At 41.9% G+C, this 27,483-nt stretch overlaps 1 protein-coding gene across 2 annotated transcripts in view; it reads left to right on the forward strand.

The window, feature by feature from the left end:
- Nucleotides 1-27,483, forward strand: part of ZEB1 (zinc finger E-box binding homeobox 1) — a 208,590-nt gene that overhangs the window by 156,867 nt on the left and 24,240 nt on the right. For both annotated transcript variants that reach the window (XM_006110683.4, XM_006110684.5), the window contains exons 3-5: nucleotides 15,794-15,856; nucleotides 22,738-22,899; nucleotides 26,213-26,415. In XM_006110683.4, coding sequence (XP_006110745.3) covers nucleotides 15,794-15,856; nucleotides 22,738-22,899; nucleotides 26,213-26,415 — 428 coding nt within the window. The remainder of the gene's footprint in view (nucleotides 1-15,793; nucleotides 15,857-22,737; nucleotides 22,900-26,212; nucleotides 26,416-27,483) is intronic.

Raw genomic sequence — 27,483 nt, forward strand, 5'->3', positions numbered from 1 at the left:
GATCAGTTTCAACAGCGGCTGAATTTGGACACCTGGGACAGAGCAGCTAGGGCACTGCCGGGTAGGTCCCCGCAGCGCCGCACCTCAGCACTGCGGGGACCAACCCGGCAGCACCCCAGCTGCTCTTCCCCAGGTGTCCCCAAGTCAGCCGCTGGTCAGTTTCAGCAGTGGCTGACTTGGGGACGCCTGGGCAGAGCAGCTGGGGTGCTGCCGGGTTGGTCCAGTAGCGCCGAGGAGCGGCGCTGCGGGACCAACCCGGCAGCGCGCCAGCTGCTCTACCCCAGGCGTCGTCGGCGAGAAAAGCCTGGTCTGCTGGGGGGGGTGCATTAGCTGCGCGCTTCCCCCCCCAGCAGACCAGGGAGACGCGGGTGGCGGGACCGCCGAGATGCGCCGCAGTCCCGCCCGCATCCTCCGCAGCTTTGCTCCGCGTCTCCCCCCAGCAGACCAGGGAGATGGGGAGCAAAGCCTCGGAGGACACCGGCAGCGGGACAGCCGCGACGCGTCTGGGCTGTCCCGCTGCCCGCGTGCTCCGCGGCTTTGCTCCGCGTCTCCCTGGTCTGCTGGGGGGGGGGCTCCCGCCCCAGCAGACCAGGGAGACGCGGAGCAGCTTTTCTCTCCCCTGAGGACGCGGGCAGCGGGACCACGGCACATCTGGGCGTCCCGCCGCTCCTGTCCTCTGGGGCGAGAAAAGCCCCGTTCGTAACTGCGGATCCGACATAAGTCGGATCCGCATAACTCGGGGACTGCCTGTACTTGTTTTGTTCCTTTTTAGTCAGATGTTAAAAGTATTCCATGCTTTCTAGAATGGGTCCTGCATTTCTCCCATTCCTAAATCAATGAGGGCAGGGATGCTGGAATGCAATAGGCTAAGAGTAAGAACCACCCAGCAAGCCCAGGCAGCTTTGAAGAGTAGGCAGTCTGGGGGGGGGATGGGGATATGGGATGGGCTGCTTTCAGGCCCCCACCCCAGGTAAGTAGAGGGGCCCAGACTCCTTGATCCAGCTCCAGCTTCCAGATTGGCCAGAAGGGTCCTGGAAGGAACAGGGTCTCCTATCCCCACCTTTAGGAAGAATCTGTTGCTCCTGATTCAGGAGCTTAGGCATTCATATTTCTAGGAAGGGACTTCAGTTTGCACATTCAAAGGCAGAAGTACAAGTGCCTGGGAAACTTTTACTGCAAAAATTTAAGGCACAGAACAAGCATAAGTACCTCCAGAGTTTGGGGTCCATTTGGATGGGGACTTTGTGAATCTGTGGGGTCTGATTTTGGGATTTAGGTGCCGAAAGTGGCAGCTAAGTGTCTAATCTCTCTTCTGTATATAATCCTAGAGGTGTAGTTACCACTTAAAGTTCACATAGAAAGCAGTGTATCTTCAGTGAATCTTCAGTGAATGCTTGAAAACCAAATGAGTAAAGCCCTATTGGAGCTAGGATGGAAGCTTCACAAGCTGGTTCATATACATTGCCATAAACTGAGAGTCTGAGGTAGCATACTCAAGTATGATGGGAGGCACTCCCTTCCCTACTATGCAATGTCCCCTGAGCCTTTTTGCGTACAGGTGTGTTCCTCCCATGCTTGCCAATCAGAGTCTTATGCCTATGCAGCTGCATCTTAGGCGGCTGGCAATCAGCAAGCAGTACTAACAAAAGTAGAACTTGGGGTAAAGAACTATTGCTAGGTGTCTGCTAATGCCATTAGTTACTAACAAAAGACAGAGCCAAAAATATAAATTTCAAGTGAGGAGAAAAACAAAACTTTAGAAAAGTAATATTGGGGGTTAGGAATATAGAGATGTAAGATAGTGATAGAAATGTAGCCGTGTTAGTCTGGGGTAGTTGAAGCAAAATGCAGGACAATGTAGCACTTTAAAGACTAACAAGATGGTTTATTAGATGATGAGCTTTCGTGGGCCAGACCCACTTCCTCAGATCAAATAGTGGAAGAAAGTAGTCACAACCATATATACCAAAGGATACAATTAAAAAAAATGAACAAATATGATTGTTCACTTTCAGTCCTTTGGGTACGATGTCCATTTTCTTGCACTTGGATAGAAAGATGATGTCTGTCTGTATCTGTGCGAGTTTCTTCATATGGTTGATGGATTTCCATTCCAAACGGCTAAATGTAGTGCCTTGCATGTAGAATAGTGATAGAAATGTAGCCGTGTTAGTCTGGGGTAGTTGAAGCAAAATGCAGGACAATGTAGCACTTTAAAGACTAACAAGATGGTTTATTAGATGATGAGCTTTCGTGGGCCAGACCCACTTCCTCAGATCAAATAGTGGAAGAAAGTAGTCACAACCATATATACCAAAGGATACAATTAAAAAAAATGAACAAATATGATGTAAGGACTGAGGAAAGGGAGATGGAGATGGGGATGGAAAAGCATCAGAAAGGAAGAAATAAATAACTGTGGTGGTTCTAATATTGTGGAACCCATTTTAGAAGTGAGCAATCATAGTGTTCATTTTGGGAATCCAACAGACTGTTATATCATAAAGTGATTTTTTTTTATCTCTGCTCATTAAATTAATTGTGGAATATAAGAGGGGCATTACATTCTCAGAATCCCCAGTTTCTGCTTTTAGCCCAAGCCCCCAGGATAATGCTGATGCTTACCACCATCTTTCCTAAAGCTTTGGTGTAAAACCTACTGTCCTGTGCTTTTCTGTCTGTTTTCAACAACATTGATAAGTTTCACAAGGAATACCATTCAGTCAGAGGGAAGTTATTAGGATTTTCTCCATTGAAAATGCAAAGGAATATGCATAGTTTTCATCTTATGACAGTAAGAGATTGAAAACTTCCTCCACCTATTTGTAATCATTTTTTTTAGATGACCATTTTTAGCCATGGATTCCTGTACTTTGATAACATTAGGAAGAGAGCTAATGTGTATATATAACATTATACATTTGGAAACTGTAAAATTGAAGCATTCAGAAAATAAATTAATTTATGTGACATGCTACTGAATTCCATAATATCACACTTCATGCGTACATTGGAGTTGCACTGGGACACATCTGTGGAATTCCTTCATTCCGTATTGACCATGCCATACCTTGGTAAATACACCTCCTTTTTTAACATCAGAACTTCATTCATGCTGTGCTTCCTCAGAGGCCTAGATGCTTTTACTGTTGTTTAAAATATACCATGCAACCTTTCAAATATAGCTGACAAAATTGAGCAGCTGAACTAAATTGTACTTTGGTATGTGTGCAAGCATGAGTATGAGAGACAGGTGGCTTAGTTTTTAAGTTTAGCTCTAAATAGCCCCATATGTGTACATTTGTAGAAAACCATGACTTTGGACTGGGCTCAAATATTATTAACTTTACTGTATTTTTATTTTGACTGTTGTAAATATATTAAGTATGCAGAAAATGATTGTGTCTACATCACTCATTTTTACTAACAGACTTTCATAGCTGATTGGACAGCTAATAGACTTAAACAATTCGTATACTGTGCTAAAAGTTTTTACCATTCAGTACCGAAATATGCATACTGTAATGCAGGGCTACTCAACTTTGGAAACCCCATGGGCCACAATGATACTCTCCGCACACGCAGAGGGCCACAACTTAAGTGTGGTTGCATATACATGCAAATATATATGCAAATAGCTTCTTTCACACTGACGGGCATGAATACAAAGATTAAGGCAAGACTATACAGCAGGCTCCATTTAAGTCAGTTCTGCTGATATTAATAAAATGCAATATTTACCCAATTTCCACTCATGTGACAGCACTTTTAATGAGCAATGATAGTCCAGGAATTTAGCTACTAAAATGTATATCAACAGAAGACTATTATATTAACTACTTTTTCATTTTGGTTCCCACTCACGGGCTGCATGTTGAGCCCCATGTAAATCCAAACCGCACCGCAGGCCACAAACAAACGGGTCACAGGCCGCATGTAGCCCACGGGCCATGTGTTGAATAGCCCTGCTCTAATGCATTCTTACAGTGAAGAGAAATCAGTTTTCTTGGGTTTTTTAATATGATTCATGTAAGTGTGTGATTTGATCATTTCACAAAAGCTAAATCAGAAAGGAGGAAGAGGATAGGGTAGTTTTACAAAATTTTGATTTGCTATGTATTTGTTTTTTTATTTGTCAGAAAGTCAAACTACAAGTATTTTGGTGAATGTGGTTGTATAGCATAGGTCTAAGGAAATGGTACTTAAATACATATTGTTTGCCTTAAAGAGGAAAAACAATACTGTGGATAACTGTAAAGCATTGAGAATATCACCAGAATATTTTGTTGTGTGTGTTTTAAAATACCTGTGCTACAGCATGTATACTAAGTTCCATTGCTAACCTGCACTGAAATTTATCCTGCATATCTGGACTTGGTGTAGTTTTTGGTTTTCATCTAATTACATTTTTCTGACCTGATCAAAATAGATGCAACTTAAACTACATTTCATTATCAGATCAGTTTCCTTCCGTTTCTAGCAGTTCTAACTGAAGTTCTAAAAGACCTTCAGAACAGGTGTCTCACATATAAGGTGTATATTTCAAGAGGTTTAACTGAAACACTCATACAAGTCTGAACAAGTGAACCACGTGTATCTCATATAAGTTGATGGCAATATTCCAGAATTGATGTGTGTTGTGATTCTATAAGGTTGTCTTTTTCCTCTTTTAGTTTAAAGTAAGACCTACATTATATTTAAAACAAATATATTATTATGAAATAAAATATTGCCATGGAAAATATAGTGTTAAGCTAAAGTTTGATACATTTCCAAATAAAAAAATATAGACAATTCAGAAAATGCACATTTTGCTCCTCTTAGTTTTTTTTTTCAGGTATTTAAAAATTGATTGAAAAATTCTATTAATGTTGGATTTCTATATAAGTGTCTTAGAATGAGACAAGATTATTTTATCGTTCTCTACATTTAAAAAAAATAGTTCAAACATTTGAGGAATCCGAATGCATTTAAAAATTAGTTCAGATACATTTTGTGTAATTCAAAAAAACATTAGGTATAAAATGGCATTCAACAAATAATCAATCCATGACCTTCCAATTAATAAGTATGGTTACTAATGTCAGGCAAATGATGTTTTCTCACCATTTCCCCTCTACCCTCCTCATCCCAAAGGGGGAAAGCTAGATTTGGTTTTTATTTTTTTAAAATAAAATTAAAACTAATATGCTGTATGTTGCTATCCAGAAAACCCGTGTTAAAGTGAGTCTTGCTTTTCAATAGGGAGATATAAAGTTTGTGATTATTCTTAATTTCTGCAAGAATGTATTCTACAATCTTGGGCCAGCCCTCAAAACACCTTTCTTTCCTAAACTTATGAGCTTTGCTTCTGAAGTATGCAAAGTCATCATTTCTGAGGAACCGAGCTGTTGAAGGTGGTCAAAGTCCTGAAGGATAAAGACCTCCTATAACCAGGCCATGATAGTTTTGATAGCTTAAAACTGACAGCTGAGAATTTAAACTTCAATTCATGTTTTCTAGAGCAACTTTGAAGATAAACCAGTACAGGAATTATGTTTTTTCAGTAACCCAGGTTACTGTGCTGCAGCATTCTCTGCATTAGTTGCAACATTTTTCAGGCTTGATGCTTGCAAGCTCAGGGTAAGCTGCATGATGTAATCAAGCTTAGAGATAATGATGGTGCGGTATGATTCAAAAGAGTTTATTCTCAAAAGTACAGATCCTAGCCAGTAAGAGAGCAGATCAGTTTGACTCTATAGACATTTCTTACTATGTGCCTGTTGTGACCTATAGGTAGAATTTATCTCTTGTGCATATCGTTGGCATTTGAGCCCCATAAAATCTCTTTTTCTCCGAGCAACTGTCTGAATACAATAATTCCTCATTTAACACTACTGTATAGATGCGTTTCTGAAAATGTTCATGCTAAGCGAAAACGTGCTATGCAGGGTCAATTTTCCCATTAAAAACAATGGAAAAGGTGGGGGTTGAGTTTCAGGTGGTGGTGGCAAAGTCAATTTTTTCTTGGTGCTGGGTCGTCAATATCAACATTAGCTATCTAGCAACTCAAGTCACTGCGGTTTGTCAAAACACAAAGATAAACTCATGAGTGAGTGGAGGAGCACTGGGACCATGTGTATTCATCCACTCATGCATTTTACCACTGTTTTCACCAACTTATACTGCTGCATGAAGTAATCTGCCACTTGATTTTTTTCATGTTATTTCAGGGACAGTCGTGTTATTCAAAAAACGTTCCCTAAAAAAATCGTGTTATTACAAAAATGTTAAGCGGGCACGTGTTAAACGAGTAATTACGTATTGAAAAGGAAGGGAAAAGAATGGAACTGCATAGTACTCTGCAGATCAGGGCTCGGGCAATAGAGGCACAAATGCCTATCACTACCTTCTGGGACAAAAAACAGGACTATGTAGCACTTTAAAGAGTAACAAGATGGTTTATTAGGTGATGTGCTTTTGTGGGCCAGACCCACTTCCTCAGACCAAATAGTGGAAGAAAATTGTCACAACCATATATAACAAAGGATACAATTAAAAAAATGAACACATATGTAAAGGACAAATCAAATTTCAGAACAGAAGAAGGATGGGGAGGGGGGAGGTAAATGTCTATGAGTTAATGATATTAGAGGTGATAATTGGGGAAGCTATCTTTGTAATGGGTAAGATAATTAAAGTCTTTATTCAGACTTAGGTGTAAAGTGTCGAATTTAAGCATGAATGACAGTTCAGAGGATTCTCTTTCAAGTGTAGTCTTAAAAGTCCTTTGAAGCAGGATGCAGGTAATCAAGTCGTTGAGACAATGTCCTTTCTGGTTGAAATGGCAAGAAACTGTTTTTTCTTTGTGATCCTGTCTGATATCTGTTTTGTGGGCATTGATCCTTTGGCGAAGTGTCTGAGACGTTTGTCCAATGTACATGGACGGACACTTTCGGCACATGATTGCATAAATTATATTTCTGGATGTGCAGGAATATGTGTTCTTGATCTTATAACTCACTTGTTTAGGTCCAATAATGGTATAAGCAGAGTGAATATGTGGACAAAGCTGGCAACGGGGTTTGTTGCAAGGGAATACCAGGGTTGGTATTAGTGTGGTATGTCCTGTGGTTGTTGGTAAGAATCTTCTTGAATACCTAGAAACCATCTACTTCAAGACAGACCCAAGAAAACAAACAATAGAACACCACTTGTCATCACCTACAGCCCCCAACTTAAACCTGTCCAACACATTATCAATAAATTACAGCCTATACTGGAACAGGATACTAAACTCCAAGAGGCTCTGGGAGACAGACCCATAGTCTCCTATAGACAACCACCTAACCTCAAGATGATTCAACCACAGGACATACCACACTAATACCAGCCCTCACAGACATTTACCTCCCCTCTCCCCCATCCCTCTTCTGTTCTGAAATTTGATTTGTCCTTTTCATGTGTGTTCATTTTTTTAATTGTATCCTTTGGTATATGCGGTTGTGACAATTTTCTTTGACTATTTAATCTGAGGAAGTGGATCTGGCCCACGAAAGCTCATCACCTAATAAACCATCTTGTTAGTCTTTAAAGTGCTACATAGTCCTGTTTTTTGTTTCAGCTACACCAGACTAACACAGCTACATTTCTTGACCTTCTGGGAGTGATTCTTGAGAAACGTTTCACACCACTTTAGAGCTTCTGTATGAACCTCTGCTACTTCTCTTAGATTTGATAGTGGTAGTCTCTGGTCAGCCATGTTGAATGTTGCAGAGAGATCCAAAGTAAGACTATCCCTTTATCTATAGATAGCATGAGATTTTTCAACTGCATTACCAGTGTTCCATATCCTGGCCTGTCACAAGACACGGAATACTGCAGACCAGGTAGAACAGCACCAAGAATCTGACCCATGTTCTGGTGTCCTCATTTAGGGTGTAATGAGTACCAGATGCCCAAAAAAGCCTTTAGTCAAAGTGCTACAAGTCACATTTAAAGGGACTTTTACCACTAAGTTGAGACTACTTCTTAATAGCAGAACTCTGCATTCTTCTCCCTAGCACTGGGTATTGTTTTCTCCTTTCTGCTCCCCCATAGCTATGTTTGCAGCATAGACTTTGACTCCTAAATACAAGAATGCAAGGTAAAGTAGTCATCCATGCTGCCATTCCTTGCTCAACAAAGTGATTGTTTACAAAAGTGTGTTACAAAGCTAAGAATGTAACCAAGAAAATATACGTATTCTGTTTAGTAAACATCTGCTATAAATGAATGGGGGATATGCAAAGACTGAGTTAAATATGTATATCTTTAGGACACAGAATACCTTCCTACTTGAAGAATTAAAATAAGAAAGATAAAAGCTCAGTAGGTGGTTTATGAAATTACTGCTGTTTGTTTACTGTATTATGGTAGTGCCCAAAGGCCCAGTCAGGATCAAGGCTGTACTAGTACACAGGAAGGCATGGTCCAGTCCATGAAGAGTTTACAAACTAGAAATTTTAGATTTTTTTTTTTTTTTTTTTTACCTTTTGCGAAATTAAATCCTGTTGCCACTGAAATCTTAAATTACTCAGGATCACCTTGGCTAATACACTTGAACTTTTTCATCAGGCAGCCTTAATATTGAATATTAAGGAATTTTCCAAATCATGGGGGTTTATTATAATGAAGGGCGATAGGGTGGGAGAGTGGAGTCTGGTTGTTAGGGTTTACAGGAACGCACTGTGGGTGGAGGCGCAGGATCTGGGAGGGAGGTAGAGTGTGTGAGGGGAATGCTGGTATGGGGGTGAGGAGGATGGGGATGGAGGCTTATGTGGAGTCCCACTCTTTGGGGCACACATGGCTCTGCGCCCTCCACCACTTCTAGGCACTGCCCCTTGCCACTGTGGGAACAGTGAGGGAAAAGCCTCCAGACCAGCACTTTGCTGTACTGCTGATCCTGCAGCTGGAGGGGAAGGAAGAATGGCAGCGCATTCCTCCTCCTCTTCCTCCAGGGTTTGAGCCATCTGTGTTCCGAGATCGGGGACATCTGTATTAGGATGGTTCAAGTGTACTATTTTTGCCTGTAATGAAGCCAGAGGAGTTTGCTGTAAATGACTCCTTAAATTAAGGATGTTAAGGACTATTTAACTATCCAGTAAGCAAATGGGTACTTCAAAGTGGCAGCAATGCACAGAGCCTGAATCTGGGCTCCGTGCAGCACTTCTGCTTTGAAATGCTGTGGTGGCATTTCAATGGGGCAGCACTACACAGCTAATCCAGGGCTCAGCTGTGCAGCTCTACTCCTTTGAAACGTTGCCTTGGTGTTTCAAAGAAGCGCAGGACGGAGCTGACCCCAGGCTCCATGCAGCGCTGCCCCTTTGAAATACCACAGCATTTGCATGTAGCCCAGGGTTGGTGCCCAACTGATCCCGGGTTCTGGGGAAATGCCTTGCGGAGCCCTGGATCAGCTGGGGGGTCCCCAGCTGGCCCCGGCTGTGTGGCATTTCAAAGTGGCAGCGCAGCATGGAGCCCAAGGTCAGCGGGGACTGAGTCCCCTGTTGACTCCTGGTTCCATGAAGACACTTCCTCTTTGAAATGCAGAAGCGCTCCCACTGCTCTTGTATATTTCAAAGCTGGCACCCCACATGTAGCCCGGAGTCAGCAGGACTTCCCACTGGCCCCAGGCTGCATGCGGAGTTCTGCATTCTTCCTTTGAAATTCAAAGGAAGAATGCAGAATTGCCTATGGACTAGTTGAGAAGTCAATGGAAATTCCATCAACTGCTCGATTAGTAAATTACTCAATATTTAACATCCCTACCTTAAATTGTTAAAAATAACCAGTAAACTTCATTTATATTCTGAACTTTCCAACTGATCCCATTGTTCTAATGAGGAGCCCATTTCATAGTAACAAAACCATGTTTTTTCCTATAGGCTGTTTTAAATAAACTATTTATTTAGTGGACTTAGAACATGTAAAGATTTTGGACTTGCAGAACATGACAATTACTGTTGGTGGATTGGCTCAGACCGAAAAAAGAAAAACATGGATTTGTCTATGGCAGACTTTTTAAAGGTGATGGTCAAAATTAGAGTATGATTAAAGTCCTTAATTATACTTCTTGTTTCTGAAAATATCTGCATGTGCAGGCATACTTCTGGCAATCTTCATTGCCTATTCTATAGACTTCTGGCAATCTTCATTTCTATTGTCTCTAGTATTGGAGTAGTTAGAATTGCCACCCTTTTTCTTTTGGAAAGACCAATTTAGAGTCAGACTTATGGTAGTCCTAGAAGTTCCTGGTTTAAGTAAAACAGAAATTGGCTTCTGTACTAATTAAAAAGGTAGAATGCTCCTTGCTTTTTAATAACTGCTACAAATTATAGATTCTAGCAATTACAACACTTTAACTTCACTTCTGTGGAAGCATAACAACCTGGCAATTATCATTTCAGATTAGTTCAGTAGTTGATGTAGCCTAGTACAGATATTTTCAAACTCTGGGTCATGGCTTGTAAATACAAGCCACTAGCTGGGTTTATTTACCTGTGCCACAGGTACGGGTGATCTCAGCTCCTGTTGACTGCAGATCATGGTCCCCAGCCAGTGAGAGCTGAGAGGACTTGTGTCCTGGCCTGCACCACTTTTTGCAGCTCCCATAGAGTGGAAATGGTGATCCGTGGCCAATGGGAGCTGTGATTGCATACCTGCAGAGGCATATGTCAACAAAGCATTTTGTGGTCAGCTAGCAACTTACCCTTACAAGCTGTGACTTAAAGTTTGAAAACTCCTGGTCTAGTATCTTGTATTTAAAAGAGGGCAGTATCCAATGGTTTTTCTTTTCCATTCTATTCTATATATAGGTATTATGCATGCTTATCATTGCAGTATAAGTGCCTTCCAGTAGTGCATCTGTCATGTCTTGTTCTCTCATTTTCTCCCTGAAGGGAGAAGCATGTTCAGTGGAATGTTTTGTTTTAGTGGTGTCCTTTTAAAAAAAAAAAAAAAAAGTAAATAGAAACAGTGCAATGCGTATATTTAGAGAAGGCAAAGTCAAAGAAATGTGGTTTCTCCTTGGAGCAAAAAGTGATGAGGTCTGTAATGGTCCTGAGTTCCTAGGGGAGTTCATTCTACAATTTCAGACCATCCCCAGAGAAAATTCTGTCTCCTTGCATGGATGAGCTTTACACTTATTGTTGAGAATCCCATTGTGCCAGGGGAGTGTAGAGAAACATGCTAGAATTCCCATAATGGACAATTATAGAATCATCTATTTAACCCCAACCAGCTGGCATATGCTTTGAAGCACTTGTATTTTTGTCCCAATTAATATAACCGTGGATTTTCTCATTCATGTAATGTAAATGATCCGTTGCCTTGTTTAAATGCCTCTAAGTTCTTAGACTTGCTATATGTGGCAGTTTGTCCCACAGGACAATTATGGATAGTGCAAAAAGCAGTTGCCTGGAATAAAGATGTTGATTCCTCTCTTCTGATTTTAGAGAACCAAATATATTTAAAGCATTTATTTGGTACCTACAATCAATTACTCATTCCTAAATTATAAAAGGATATTTGGCATTAATCTTGAATACAGCTTCATATGAACAATATCTGACCAACTAATTTTCTGTTTATTTGTTTTTCTTTTTGGTATTATTTATAGTTCAAGGTGACCTTTGGGTTGGATAATTCTATAGATTTTGATGGCCTTGGATAGACACTGAATTCAGATCCACATTCTGCACTTAATACTAAAACGTGTACTAAATAAGAATTCCATAGTTGAGCGTGTTTGATTATAATGGCAAGTACAAGGTTACCATGTTTTTATCAACATACACTGCTCATTCCTGAAGTGCCACTGTATGCCACAGAACACAAGGGTATTAGACAGCTGGTTAGCTCAAGGGAGAGAAAGTGGAATATGAGGATATTTATGTTCACTGCCAGCTACTAGCTTAAATCAATGGGAGCTGCATCTTGTCATTAACTGCAAGATGTTTAGTAGCCTGTATAAAGTGAGTTGGTCACCTTAGGCAAGTTCATACTGCACATGTTTCCAAATTTTAAAGCCAACCTAACCTTTGAGACGAGGTGTATGGGAACCTCAGCTGTCAGTGTCTATGCTGTATAGGTTGTACCTTCCTTAACCAGGACTCCCTGGTCTGGCAACATCCGTGGTCTGGCATGGACCATGGATGTTCCTGGACCACAGAACCCAGGAACTGGGAGGTCTGGTGGCAGGGCAGAAGTTCAGTACGGGGCATTAACAACCCATTGTGTGTTTATGGAAGGGGGGAATGGTGGCACTGTGGGGAGTTCTGGCCTCAGCAACAGCCATAGAGCTCCAGCCTCAGCAGCGTCTAGGGAGCTCTGGCCTCAGCCAGGGAGCTCTTGCCCTTGCCCTCCGCTCCAGTCCTGGCTGTGCAGCTCCAGCCCTGGCTGTGGAGCCAGGTGGCTGCACAGCTCTAGGCGGCTGCTCTCTACCCCAGCAACAGTGGGGCCAGAGGCATCTAGAGAGTCTCGGGGAGGCTGGAGCAGCAGCAGGAACAGGCTGGAGCCCTAAGCTTGTGGTAGCACAGGCCAGGAGGGCCAGGACCTTCCCTGGTCTGGCAAATCCACTCATTTGGGACTAGTCAGGTCCTGAGGATGCCAGACCAGCGAGGTCCAACTTGTACTAGATTTGTAATTAATAATTGTGGACCCTGGTATAGGACTGATATTCTAGTGCCTTCACCAACCAAAACTTCACTTAAACTCCCCCTCCCCCGCAAATCTGAAGCCACTGTTTCTAGACAGAAAACAGTAGACAGAAACAATAGGTTGTCACCACTCTCAATCATTTGGTGAAAACGTGGGGCTGATAATGAACGTTATCTTCCAGTAGTGAGGATCACCATTCTGAAATGGTGTGGAGAACACTATGACCCATAGAACAGTTACACTGTATCTCATGCCATGCCTAGATTCAGTCTTAAAACTCATTTAAAATGAATAATGATGGTGATTACTCATTGCTGAGTGTGATCATTTTCCATGGCAGTTGTGGACCCGCAGGTGGCTGATAAGGCCAATCCTTGAACCACAAGTTCTGCTACAGTGAGGACAGATGCCTCCAAGTACAGCAGGAGGTTGTTGAGCATGACTAAAAGCCAGTCTCCCCTTTCTCTTGTGCCTCTTCTCCTCCTCAGCTCATCTGCGGGCAAGTTCAAAATACAGGGAGCCATTGTTCTATTTTGAGCAATCCTGGGCAAGTGTCTCCCAAGTTGCATTTCTTTAAGTTATCCTTTAGCAAGTCCTTATAACACTTCCATTGTCCTCCCAAGTTACAGTATCATTCTTTCAGCTGAAAAACAGGACTTGTTTTGGGAGGTGATGATGATCTGGCATCTGAACAACTTGACCAGTCCAGTGAAGTTGCTTACAGATGATGATCTGGTGGTCTTTGCCTGTTCCAGAACACCGATGTTAGTGCGCTTGTTTTCCCATTTGATTTTTCAAGATCTTGCGGAAGAAGCGTTAGTGGTACCTCTCAAGGACTTTCAGTGATGTCTGTGGGTTGTCCAGGTTTCAGATCCATACAATAGTGTTGGGAGAAGGATGGCATGATAGACAAGAAATTTGGTGTCTGTCTGAATGTCATGTTTTTCAAAAACCATGTGCCATAAAGAAGCAAAGACTGCAGTGCCACAGCTTAGACGGTTGGATTTCTTCATCAATATCTGCTTTGGAAGAAAAATAACTTCCAAGGTAGAGACAATGATTGACATTCTCCAGTGCCTCTCCATTGATTTTAATAGTTGAGGCTTATGGTACCTCATTTAGAGAGGGTTGAAGGAGCACTTTGGTGGTCTTGATGTTGAGGATGAGACCAAGTCTTACATAAGCATCAGCAAACACATTCAGGATAGTTTGAAGATCTTTCTCAGAATAGGCAAAAACTGCATTGTCATCAGCATTCTGAAGTTCTACAATAGATGTGGTGGAAATCTTACTCTTAGTTTTCACAGACTTTAGTTAGACCAATAAAAGCCATGTGCAATGGTCGGTTTTTCTCCCGACACTTCTCTTGCAGCTGCCGTGCAATGAAGATCATATCTACAGTTCCGCAACATGGTGGGAAGCCACTTTGTGGCTCCGGTAATATTTCTTCTGACAGGGTCAGAAGACAGATTGTGAGGACATGTGCCAGAACTTTGCCTGCAACCTCAAGGACAGAGATACCATGATAGTTTCCACAGTCTGCTTTCCACGGTCTCTTTCTTAAAGAGGGTTACAATCAAGGTGTCCCTCATTTCAGTGGGTATCTCCAGCCAGACTTAGTCTTAAAACTGATTTAAAATTAGCCCATAAATATCAGATCATGAATTTGAAGTAAGTCCTGTTTTGTGGAGATTATTTGTGAATTCTTCAATAAATTATGTGTTAAATGATATAATCTTACAGGCATCCATATACAGGCAGTCCCCGGGTTACGTACAAGATAGGGACTATAGGTTTGTTCTTAAGTTGAATTTGTACGTAACTCGGAACTGGCTCCAGATTCAGCTGCTGCTGCTGAAACTGACCAGGGGCTGACTACAGGAAGCCCGAGGCAGAGTTGCTCTGCCCCCAGCTTCCTGGAATCAGCCACTGATCAGTTTCAACAGCGGCTGAATTTGGAGCCTGGGACAGAACAGCTGGGGCGCTGCCGGGTAGGTCCCCCCAGGACCAACCCGGCAGCACCCCAGCTGCTCTACCCCAGGCGTCCACAACAAAAGCCTGGTCTGATGGGGGGGGCGCACTAGCTGCGCCCCCCCCCCCCAGCAGACCAGGGACACCCGGAGCAAAGCCGCAGAGGCGCTGGACCCCGCCGCCTCCAAGGCTTTGCTCGGGGTGTCCCTGGTCTGCTGGGTAACCCCCAGCAGACCAGGGACACCCGGAGCAGCTTTTCTCGCCCCGGAGGACGCGGTGGCGGGACCACTGCATGTCTGGGTGGTCCCGCCGCCCGCGAGTTCTGGGGCGAGAAAAGCCCCGTTCGTAAGTGCAGATCCGACATAAGTCGGATCCGCGTAACTCGGGGACTGCCTGTACTAGAGATACGCACTTGTGTCACTAATAGTACTTTTGTATATGTGGTGGTGTGGTCAGTACAATACACAGAGAAGCAATTGGTAAAACACTTAACATTTTTCACAACTGAAATATATGCTCTAATTTGGTGCCAATCTTTTCTTATTTTCTCAATTCTGTAGTCATATCACTAGCAAGAACTCTCATAATGATTTTTGTTTGGCTAAGTTTAATAGGCTCTAGATGTCTGCAGGCAATTGTACAGTATTATATGATTATTGCAAATAAGTTGGAGTAATTATTGATGTTTTGCTAGTTAGAGAAAGCAGAGCAAATGTGTTAATCTTTCAATAAATTAACCTCTGAAAGACATAATCTAGTGAATTAGATACTAAGAACATTTCATTCTAAGCAGCACACTTTGTACTTGCCAAAAAGATACTTGCACTACAAAAATACCATATTTGGATATGTAACAGTGGTCCTTACCCTATTTTTTTCCCTGGCTTCAAATAATTACATTGGTTTTATGTGGCTGCCTTCTATTACGTTTAGTTTCTTTTTCTTTTAAAGTATTTGTGACCTGACAGATTCTATAGAGCTAAAATCAAGAGGGATCCATACTTTTAAAAGGATATGAGATATAAATGTCTCTTTCCCAAACCGTAAAAAATATAGAAATGCTTAAGAAACTAAGGAAACTTTTGTAGTATGCAAATACAAATATTTAAAAATGTTTATTCTTCTTCTTTGAAATATTATATTTCAGCTGGAAAAGAAACAAAGGAAATCCTGGGGCCTGAAGCTCAAGCAGATGAAGCTGGATGTACAGGTATTTGATTAAATTCTACAGTCTGTTTCCCTTATCCATAGAATGTTCTTGGGAGTGGAATAATTTAATATTCCTGCAAATCTTTTAGGATTTCCCCCTCTTTCTTTTTAAATAGCTTTCCTCTTCTATACTTGCAGCAGTAAGTTGCAAACACTGTTCTTGGTGAAGAAGACTAACCTGGGCTCTCTTTATATCTCTTCAGTCTTGAGGTTTTGCTGTCAAATGACACAATGCAGTCCCTGTCCCTGAAGGGCTGACTGCAGTGCCTCTGCAGAAGCTTACCCTGACTTTAGAAGAAAAGAAAGTATGAGGACTCTATCACTGATGTTTCACATGGTAGTACAGAGCACTACTATGGGTCACTAGACAGAGCCTAAAGTCATAGTCATTAAAATGAGCTAGAGTTGATATAATTATTACCTCTTCTGTTAATAGTAATATTACAGAGTAGATAAAATAGAATGTGTGTCTTCATCTTCAATACTAGGCTATAAAATGCATGGCTCCTTTTTGCTCATTGTACTTCAGTAATGTTGAAAATAGTCACTGTGTAATTTAAGGGAATCTATATGCTTTTTAAATGGTCAGATAAATTAATATATGCTTATTGCTCAGTACTTTGGTACTACAGGGATAAGCATTAAACTGTGGCTTGAGAGCTGAATGTGTAACCCAGTCACTTACTGGGTGTAGTTCACTGTCCCGTGTAATGGCACTTAGACCACTTACAGCAAGAGATAAGAATGAGTGAGCTCTGCAGCCTGGCTTTATACAGTAAAATTCCATTAGTCCGGCATCCAGTGCTCCGGGACTCCTGATGGTCCGGCACCATCAGGAACCTGGAAGTGCTGGGGCAGCTGGACAGGCTTCCCCCATTCCGCTGCTGCTGAAACTGACCAGCAGACTGGATCGGGGAAGCCGGGAGAAGAGCAGCTGGGGTGCTGCCAGGTTGCTCTGGTAGCGCTGCCCCTTGGGGCTGCGGGACCAACCCGGCAGCACCCCAGCTGCTCTTGGGGACGCCTGGGGCAGAGCAGCTGGAGTGCTGCCGGGTTGGTCCCACAGCGCCAAAGGACGGCGATGCGGGACCAACCCAGCAGGACCCCAGCTGCTCTGCCCCAGGGGTCCCCGATTCAGCCGCTGCTGAAACTGACCAGCAGCGTCAGTTTCACCAGCAGGCTGAATCCGGACGCCTGGGGCAGAGCAGCTGGGGTGCTGCCGGGTTGGTCTTGTTGCGCTGCCCCTCGGCGCTGCGGGACCAACCCGGCAGCACCCCAGCTGCTCTGCCCCAGGGGTCCCCAAGTCAGCCGCTGCTGAAACAGATCAGCGGCTGATTCCAGGAAGCCTGGGGCAGAGCTGCTCTGCCCCGGGCTTCCTGGAATCAGCCGCTGATCTGTTTCAGCAGCGGCTGAATCGGGGACCCCTGGGGCAGAGCAGCTGGGGTCCTGCCGGGTTGGTCCCGCATCGCCGTCCTTTGGCGTTGTGGGACCAACCTGGCAGCACTCCAACTGCTCTGCCCCAGGCGTCCCCAAGAGCAGCTGGGGTGCTGCCGGGTTGGTCCCGCAGCCCTGAGGGGCAGTGCTACGGGACCAACCAGGCAGTACTCCAGCTGCTCTGTCCCAGGCGTCCCCAAGAGCAGCTGGAGTGCTGCTGGGTTGGTGCCGTAGCACTGCCCCTCGGCGCTGCAGGACCAACTCGGCAGCACCCCAGCTGCTCTATTGCAGGCATCCCCGATTCAGCTGCTGCTGAAACTGACCAGCAGCGGCTGAATCAGGGACTCCTGGGGCAGAGCCTGACTATCGTAAAGGGGGGGCTATGAGGGGTCTGGGGTGGCATCCCCTCCCACCCCACTCCAGACCCCTCATAGCCCCCCCTTCTGATAGTCCGGCATATCTGATAATCCGGCACCCCCTGGGTCCTAAAGGTGCCGGATTATCGGAAGTTTACTGTAACTCAAGCTATAGAGCAGTGGTCACCAACCAGTAGATTGGGATCTACCAGTAGATCTTGGAGCCTCTGACAGGTGATCCTGACTGGTTTGGCCAGGAAGTTATCAAGCGCTGGCATTTCAGTTGCCCCTCCACCCACTGTCATGCTGCTCCTGCCAGCTATGCAGAGTATGGGAGGGAGAATGTGGGGAGTACTGATGTCAGGGTGTCCCTCCTCTTCCCTCTCCCACTTCTGTACCCTATCGCCACACACAGAGAAGGGGATGGCGGGAGCTTGGCAATGCAAATCTCTGTCACTCTCACATACTGTGTGAGTGTCTCTGTCATTCTCACAAATTCACACTGTCTGTCACTCTCCTCTCCTGATCCAACACATACATAGGGGGTTGTTACTACTTTTACTGCTTACAAAGTCTGTTGTTTTTGATTTTTTGAGAATTTCATAATTTTCATTTCTCTCTTTAGCTAAAATTTAATTTTTTGTGTAGTGAGTTCTAAAATGCCTAACCTGTCATGACTGGAGTAATTATTCCTATGGCAATTCCTGCTCCTGGAAGTGGTTGGCATGTCCCTGCAAAAAGCCCCTGAGAGAGGCAGAGCAGGGGGTCTCCATGTCCTGTCCTTGCCTGCAGACATCACTTCTGTAGCTCCCATTGATCAGTAATGGGGAACCGTGGCCAGTAGAAGCTGTGGGCTCAGTGCCTGTAGATCAGGGGCAGCACATGGCGCAATTGCTATCCATGCCAGCTGCTTTCAGGAATGGTGTAGGACCAGAGCAGGAGTAAGCCTGCCTTAACTCCACTGCTCCACCACCCAGAAGCCATCTCAGTTAAACGATGCCCAGTCAGAACCTGCTTCCTGAACCCGTCCCAGTCCTGAACCTCTTCCTGTACCAAACCTCCTGCCCCAGATGTGAGTCCCCCTGTATCCAAACTCTTTTCCAGAGCTTGCACCCTGAACCCCCCCCCCCCCCCCGGGCTCCAATTTCCCACCCTGGGCTAAGCCTGGAGCCCCTCCCACACATTGGCCCAAAACCAGAGCCTGCACCCCAACTCCCTACCCCAGCCTGGTGAAAGTGAGTGAGGATGGGGGGAAAGAGGGATGGAGTGAGCAGGGTGAGGCCTTGGAGAAGGAGTGCAGCAGGAGTAGGGCCTCAAAGAAAGGGTGGGAAGGCAGCAGGGCAAGGATATTTGGGTTTGAGGTAGATCTTACTTGACACTTAAATTGAAAAAGTGATCTTGAGTTTAAAAAGATTGGAGATCGCTGTTGTAGAGGCTCCTATATTAAGCTCCAGAGGACCCAGATTCAAATCTGCTTGCAAGCAATTATACATGCATCCCTTTACAGTTAAAATATGGCTTGTGGAGCTTCCCATTTTGGATATCTCTCTCTCTCTCTCTCTCTCTCACTCACACACTCACACTCACACATGCATTCTCCACTTACTAGACAATGGGTACACTGCCTTGTAGAAGGTTAGTGGATATGGGCTTCTGAGTATTGGGGCGGGAGAGAGGGAGGTCTCATGGTTTCAGCCCTGCAAGCCATACTTTCTGGGGCTCAGGACTCCGGGCTCTAGCAAGAGCAGGGTTGAAGCCTGAAACTCTGGTAGGCGTCTCTAGGGTTGCCAGATGGTTTAACCAAAAGTACCGAACAATCCCCACTCCCCCAAAAGAAAAATCACCAGGAAAAAAATTCTTTTTGGGGGGGGGGGGAGAAAAGAGAGGAGACCAGAGTTGTTGCAGGGGGGACAAAGAGGACCCTAAGAGTTAAGCAAAAAAATAAAAAATAAACCAGCATGGCCCCTTTAAGAACAGGCTAGGTTCTGCCTCTCCTAACAGGCAGCAGGTAGCCATCTTGTCTCCCTGCTCCGGGCCAGACAGCTCCCCTGCAGAACCAGGGAAGCAGGGGGAAGGGGCTGGAACCAGTTGCTGAATGTAGGGTTGCCAGTTGTCCAGTATTGACCCGGACACTCCAGTATTTTCATCTCCTGGCCGGGGAAAAAAATCAGAAAATACCAGACATTTTAGGTGTCCAGTATTTTCTGAATTTTTTTACCAGCCAGGAGGCAAAAATACCAGACTTTCCGGGTCAATACTGGACACCTGCAACCCTAGGAGCCTCCTAGCTTTCAAACTCTGAAGATTGTCATATGTGACTTAAAGTCAGTAAGTTTGGCCACCTTGCACTATATAAAAATGTAGAATTATTCAGAAATAACGTCTGCAATTTTTTAAATCTTAGAACACACATTTTAACCATAAACCCAGGAACAAAGGTGTGTGTGGTGAAAACTGCCCTATGTCTTTAATAGAATCTAGCACTTAGACTTTAAAATAGGAAGACCAGTATGAAACTTCACACTGGAGAGACAAATGGTAACACTTTACCTTCCTCTTTGAAATATGCTCCACATTAATAATTGAGACTGAATTGTAGATGGTAATTTACAGTCAAAGCTTTTATAGACTGCATTTTGCATAGCAGTAAGTATAAGCTGCATGAATAATATATTCCAACAAATATTTATTAGCAAATATGTCATGTTATGGGAATATGTAAAATATTTAACTGTATTTTTACTAATAGTGAAATACAGTTTTAATGAAGATAAAATGTATGTGATCATTGAATGCTCTACATTTAAACCTAGATGATTTGGAATAGTCCTAACTAGGGCTGTCAACTGACCTGCATTAACGCCTGCAATTAACGCAGGACAGGGTTAACACATTAAAAAAATTAATGCGTTGATCGCATGCTGCGTTAACTCTTTGAAGTACAGCTGGGAACTGATCCCTGGCTCTGCTGTTGCAAAACGTCTTTGCAACAGCGGTGCTGGGGATCAGCTGGAGTCCCTAGCTGATTCCCTGCTCCACTTTCACTGCCCCTTTGAAGTGCTGCTCCAGTGCCTTAAAGGGGCTGCGCTGCATGACACCCGGGGTCAGCTGGGGACTCCAGCTGACCCTGGGCTCTGCCTTGCGCTGCTCTTTTGAAACGCCGCAGCAGCACTTCCAGGGGGCAGCGCTGCATGGAGCCTGTGGGCAGCTGAGAACTGAGAACGCCACCCCGGTGTTTCAAAGGGGAGTTGCACGCAATTAATCGCGATTAAAATTTTTAATCACTTGACAGCCCTAGTCCTAACTAGATCTGGAGAAAGTTATTTGACACTGAAGGTGAAACACTGGTGAAGAAGCTACTCAAACTCTCAAGATTACTGCATTTCAGCCAGCAAGCATGCTTTTCAGTGAAAATCTGCAAGAATGTATCCTGTGGGTTTGCAGTAATGAACAAACTTTAAATATAACTAAAAATCATGTCTTGAAGGCCTCAAATTCAGCTTGGCAATGGCAGGCCCAAAATAGCTGCAGAAATGGCAAGTGCCATTCAGAATAGTATCACTGAATCACATTCAAGAATCCTTAAAAAACAACAAATAGTCTAGTAGCACCTCAAAGACTAACAAAACATGTAGATGATATCATGAGCTTTTGTGGGTAATTTGTTGTTTTTTAAGTTTTTCCTATTACTACAGACTAACTCAGCTATCCCTCTGAAGCTTTTAATCATTTATTGCAAGATTTTGGAGAAGTTGAGTGGATCAAATGAGCGAAACTTGGGCAAACTTAAGACGACTTTTAAAATGTCCTAATTTTTTATGTTACCTCCCCTTTTCCCTCCCTGGGTTACTCGGGAGCAGGTCACACTTATATGTGTGGCTGGGCATCTGATGTTTTTAACATAAAAGGAGATCCTGAGTGCCCCAGTGGTGATGTTGTTTAGTTGGGGATTCCCTATCCACCCACTTGCTGCAGTCTCTTGCTCCTAAAGAATATACAAAGGCGGTGCGTCCACCTGGCTGGCCCTGGACGCACTTAATGGTGTGTCTTCGGAGCGTCCAGGAATAAGATTATTCTAGTAATAATTTGGATCTAACTCCAAGACAACAATATTAAGTAATATATATCTAATTGATTAAATTAGAATTAACACACCTTTACTTAACAACTTAAAGAAACACAGTTTAACAGATGAAAAGTGAATAAAATCAATTAACAAAGTACACAAAAAGAAAGGAAACTCCTCTATCTGGCATTTACATTGCCACCACTTATCCCACCCCAGAGTGTGCACTCCTCTGGATTCAGAGTCCCAGACACTTGCTTGTGTGGGCACGCTTAAAGGTCTGCAGTAAGGATGTTAAAATGCAGTTAATTGACTAGCTGACTAGTCGATGGAATTTCCATCAACTAGTTAACTAGTCAATAGGCACTTCTGCATTACTCCTTTGAAATGTACAAGAGCCTTCTGGTGCTCTTGTACATTTCAAAGGAGGAATGTGGAACTCCACGTTTAGCCTGTGGTGAGCGGGATGTCCCATTGATTCCGAGCTGCACGTGGGTGCCTGCTTTGAAATACACAAGAGTCCTCAGCGGGGACACTTGTGTATTTCAAAGCTATGGAGGCCAGGCTCCATGCTATGGCTTCCATGCTATGGGCTATGGCTTCCATGCTATGGGCCACCCTGGCCTCCATGCTATGGGCTCCCCTGCCCCTTTGAATTGTGTGGAGGCAACAGTTTCAGAGGGACAGCTGCTGCTCAGCTAATCAGCTGTGCGGCGGTTGCCCCATTGAAACTGCCACCTCTGCACAATTCAGAGGGGAGGCAGGAGAGCTTGGGCTCAGCTGGGGACTCTCCAGTTGATCCTGGGCTCAACTGCAGCTTCCCCTTTGAATTGCACAGAGGCAGCATTTTAAAGAGGCAGCCCGCCACACAGCTGATCCCAGAATCAAATCAAATGCTGCCACTCTGATGTATTCCTTCCCTCCTCTCCCTTCCCCCCTTTACTGCCTCTATTTCATAGAGGCATCATTTTAAAATGTTTTCATATGACACTGAGATTCCATTAAGAAAGCTTTTTTTTTTAATTTTAGCAAAAGAAGATGAATGTGATTCCGAAGCAGAAAATGAACAAAACCATGATCCCAGTGTTGAAGAATTCCTTCAACAGGAAGATACAGCTGTTATATACCCTGAGGCACCTGAGGAAGACCAGAGACAAGGCACGCCAGAAGCTAGTGGTCAAGATGAAAATGGTAAATATTATTTTGCTAATTAGACTATTTATAAACTGAACTACTCTGAACAGTTGTCCTAAAAATTCTCTGTTTTAGAAAGATAAGTATCCAGGAATCTATTGTAGAAAGTGTAGCTTTTGAAATAAATGGAAATTGAAAGCACAAATTATTATGAAATTGGGCTATAATCAAGCAAAAAATACTGCTAAGGTTTCTGAAACTTAGATATCCTTACTTTAGCTTTGACTATTTATTTTATGCTAGATTTCACTTATACATTCTATTTCCTTTACATATCTTGTGTGAAAGTTACAGTTGATAGATGTGATAATTAAAACATTTGGGTTTGGATTATTTCTACTGGGAATTGTTAAATGGAAATGCTAATCTACAATAAAATAAGAGTGTAAAATAACAGTCTAGAATTCCATTTGATAATATATATAAGGACATAATAAACAACATTTAAATAAATGTTTGACTCAATCCATTTACAAGCACACTTTCTATAAAAATGACTTTTATCTCTGTAAGTGGTTATTTGAGAATGTGATAAAAATAATTGTGATAATAATAATTTGAAAAAAATGTGATAAAAATAAGATAATCTGCTAGATAATGGTTCATTGAGAATCTAAATAAATTATAGTAAGTTCCATCTCAAAAGAATAATAAGAAAACAGGAAATACTGGCTTATATACAAAATGATCTCCTGGAATAAAAAGAGGCAAAGCAGTAGGAAAAAGTAACAACTAACGGTTGTTTTTCATAGTGGAAATCATTTTTATCCATCTTGCAATTTACTACTTACAAAAAATTAAATACAGTTATTTAAATTTAAAACCATTTTAGTTATAAATCAAATCTGATATCATGTTGCTAGTTCTTTCTTCCCATTATAACCTTACATTGCAAAAATGATTGTTTATGCTAATTTTCTTAATTAGTTTCCTAATAGCAAAATTTCAGGTTTTAAACAATTATTTTCTATTAAGAAGTTTCTTAAAATTCATAGCTATAACGAAAAATGCTGATCTGAACTAAAAATACAATTCCAGAGTTGTATTCAAACCCTTCCATAAGAAGACAAACACAATAATAGATAAGCAAGTAGCCCGTGATCTATTTACAACCAACTTCACAGTCTTGAGAACTGAACCTCCACAAGTCAAGCTATGCTCCTCCATCAGCAATTTGAAGTGAGTGGGACTTGTACTCCTAAAACACTAAAGGTGGAAATTTCAAAAGCACTTAGGAAGCTATGATTGGCTTTATTGCCTAAATATATGTTCTGGTTTGTTTTATTTTGTTTTTGTTTGTTTGGGGGTTTTTTTGTTTGTTTGGTTTTTTAATTATGGACAATCTGTATTAAAAAAAGTTGTTACTATGTTAATCTAATAAATATAAATAACTTCTTGTTTAACACTTAAGTAATTTTTGTTCTGAAATAACAATGATTTTATGCCATGCAGGGAGAAATTTATTTTTAGTAATAAAAATAAAATATAGGTATTAACCTCTGATGTTGCAAACAGTTGTCAAATATGCCTAGACTACTAAGAACTGCTGCAGCCACCAGAATTACGATGGCTGATGGTTGTGACACCAAGCATCATGTAGTGAAATTCCCAGATCTGGATCAGTTCTGCAAATCTGTGAACACTTGGGGCAGTGCTAGATAGTCAGTCAGGGCATGCACCTCTTTGCACTTTATACTAAATGAAAAGCACTAGTGAAATCAGTACAAATTAAAATTTCATACAGACTTGTTTATTGTGCTCTATATACTATACAGTGAAATGTTAGTATGATATTTATATTCCAATTGACTTATTTTATATTCACATATAGAAAAATGACCAAATAAGCAATTTTTCAGTAATAGTGTGCTATGGCACTTTAGTATTTTTATGTCTGGTTTTGTAATCAAGTAGTTTTTAAGTGAAATGAACCTTAGAATATACAACACAAATATGACTCCTGAAAAGGATGTGATAGTCTAGAAAGGTTGAGAGTCATGGGCCTAAGTAGCCCCTGGAATCACAGTTGAAGTTGTGTTCCTTCCCTTCCCCAATCAAATGGCATGCTTGCTAGCAGGTTTGGAATTCGTCTCTCCTCTTCTCACCCATGCTCTGCCCTATTAGCCTGTCTGGAGCTGCCCCTTCTTCCCACATATAGAAGTCAAACTATGTCTGTGCCTTCAATTTTGAACATTTACCCTGAAAATGCAAAGGCTAAGAAGGGACTTAGCTGAGAGATGCACCGCTCTAAGGAACGAAGTGAAAAATGATCTAAGTCTCCTCTTTTTCTTTTCCCTCTGTGCAAGAACAATGGAACACTAGATAAAACTGGAAGGCAGTAAATTCCAAGCAAACAAAAATAAATGCTTTTTTATAGAGCAAATAATCAACCTAAGGTATTAACTGCCACAAGTAGGTCATCAAGATAAATAATTTATAAGTATTTTCAAAGATATTAGCTTTTTATGAGTATTAATATTTGTACTTATGCAAGTTAAAATAACAGTCCATGGAAATTTACACAATATGCTTCAGGGTATAAGATTATAATCAATGGGGTTCAAGTAGAAATTCAGTCCTATCCCTTGCAGTAGATCTGCACGATCGGATAATTGCATTTTGGCAGGAATTGCCTTCCATTTCCTTTGACGCATGAAGAATTGGAACTGCCAGAGGCTCAGGGTAACACACTTTATAGATCAATAGTCTGATCCAATATGGCAAATCCTACATTCCTGAAACCAGATTTTTATTCATCTGAACATAGAATGAGACTTTTGAAGCAATATTTTATTTTTTATTGTTAAATAGGTAAGAATACCAGACAGGATGTTTACAATGTTATTCACAAATTACTTTCTGGATAAGATAGTTCTGTATAGAGATCTTGAATAAATGTACTTACATATAAAACCATAAACATGTCTAGTGTGAGTCTAATTATAGAATAATTCTGATTTCACTTTATGCTGGTCTAAACCACAAATAACTCTGTCAAAGTCAATAGAGTAACACCAATGTGAACCTGGTGTGAGATCAGACTCAAACTTGGTTTTTCTCTGCCTTGTTCCTTCTTTTCTCAATTGCAAATTAGAGCCATCTGTACTCCAAGCAATGAGTAAGTACATGCTAGGAAAAATGGAAATAACAATTCTTATTCTGAGGTATAAGTTCATGTAAATGCATAATTAAATTACGGATTTACATTAACTCACGAATGTGAAAATACATCTCCAACTTGTTTGATCATTTTAGTAAATTAGATCTCTCATTTTTATTTAAATGAAGGTTTATTGTCTGTCCTTTGCAGGAACACCAGATGCATTTTCCCAGCTGCTTACCTGCCCATATTGTGATAGAGGTTACAAACGCTTTACCTCGCTGAAGGAACACATTAAATATCGCCATGAAAAAAATGAGGATAACTTTAGTTGCTCGTTATGCAGTTACACATTTGCATATAGAACACAGCTTGAACGCCACATGACATCACATAAATCAGGAAGAGATCAAGTAAGTGGAAATTGTTTTTAATTGTATATTGATTATAAATGTTGTTACATATATGATTAAGACTTATTTATGTTTGCAATAACACAGAACTAACCAGATTACCTGCATACTAAAATCCTGATCCTGTGGTCTTTGCTTGGGCAAACTTGCTGTTGAAGTCCTACTTTTCTATAGGTATTAAATCTGGGATTAGACCAGATGCCTTCAGCAACATTAAGTACAATAATTGAATTTCTTGAAGTTTTTCGTTGCCTTATATATGTTGTTTTCTTGAAATTTGTATCAATTAGCTATTGATTTATGAGCCTTGTGACTGTACCAGATGGTCTCTTAAATTTTGTCATCAGCCAATCGCATTTTTTCTTTCACAAATACAATTTTATGATTTTGAATCTTCAAATGCATTTTTCTGGATTTATTATTTCAGGCTCCTCATGGGCATTTGAGTAATGAAAATAATTGTACATAAGTAAAATTAAGCAATACTAGAAAAATCAACAAAAAGGCCAAAATTATTCTACACGTTTTTTTGATCATGAAAGGTGCTGAAATCTCACAATGTGTGCTTAGATAAATGGGACTTGCAAGTAACTTTGCTCCTCTGTTGCTCTTGTATGATGGACCCTCAAGGTTGATTATGTCATATGATCTTGGTATAACTATTATGTTGGAAGGTTGTAAGTAACTTTCCATTTGAATTTCACTGATTCATAGATTTTTTTTTATTAGGCAGAAGGGATCAGTAGGATCCTCTACTCTGACCTTCTGCATAAGACAAACTAAACTTTCATTCATTCATTTCTGCATCAAGCCCACAACTTCTATTTGAGCTAAACTATTCACTCTTGCTTTAAAGACTAAGTCACAGAAAATTCCTCATATCTCTCGGTAAGTTGTTAATCACCATTATTGTTAAAACACTACACCTTATTTCTGAATTTGTCTAGTTTCAGCTTGTGACCATCGGATCTCAATTTATCCTTTTCTGCTAGATTAAAGAACTGTCTGCTACCAGAAATCTCTTCTCCATGTAGGTACTTGTGGACTATGATCACGTCACCTCTTAAT

The sequence above is a fragment of the Pelodiscus sinensis genome, chromosome 2, assembly GCF_052426305.1.
Source record: "Pelodiscus sinensis isolate ZL-2025 chromosome 2, ASM5242630v1, whole genome shotgun sequence".
Lineage (NCBI taxonomy): Eukaryota > Metazoa > Chordata > Testudines > Trionychidae > Pelodiscus > Pelodiscus sinensis.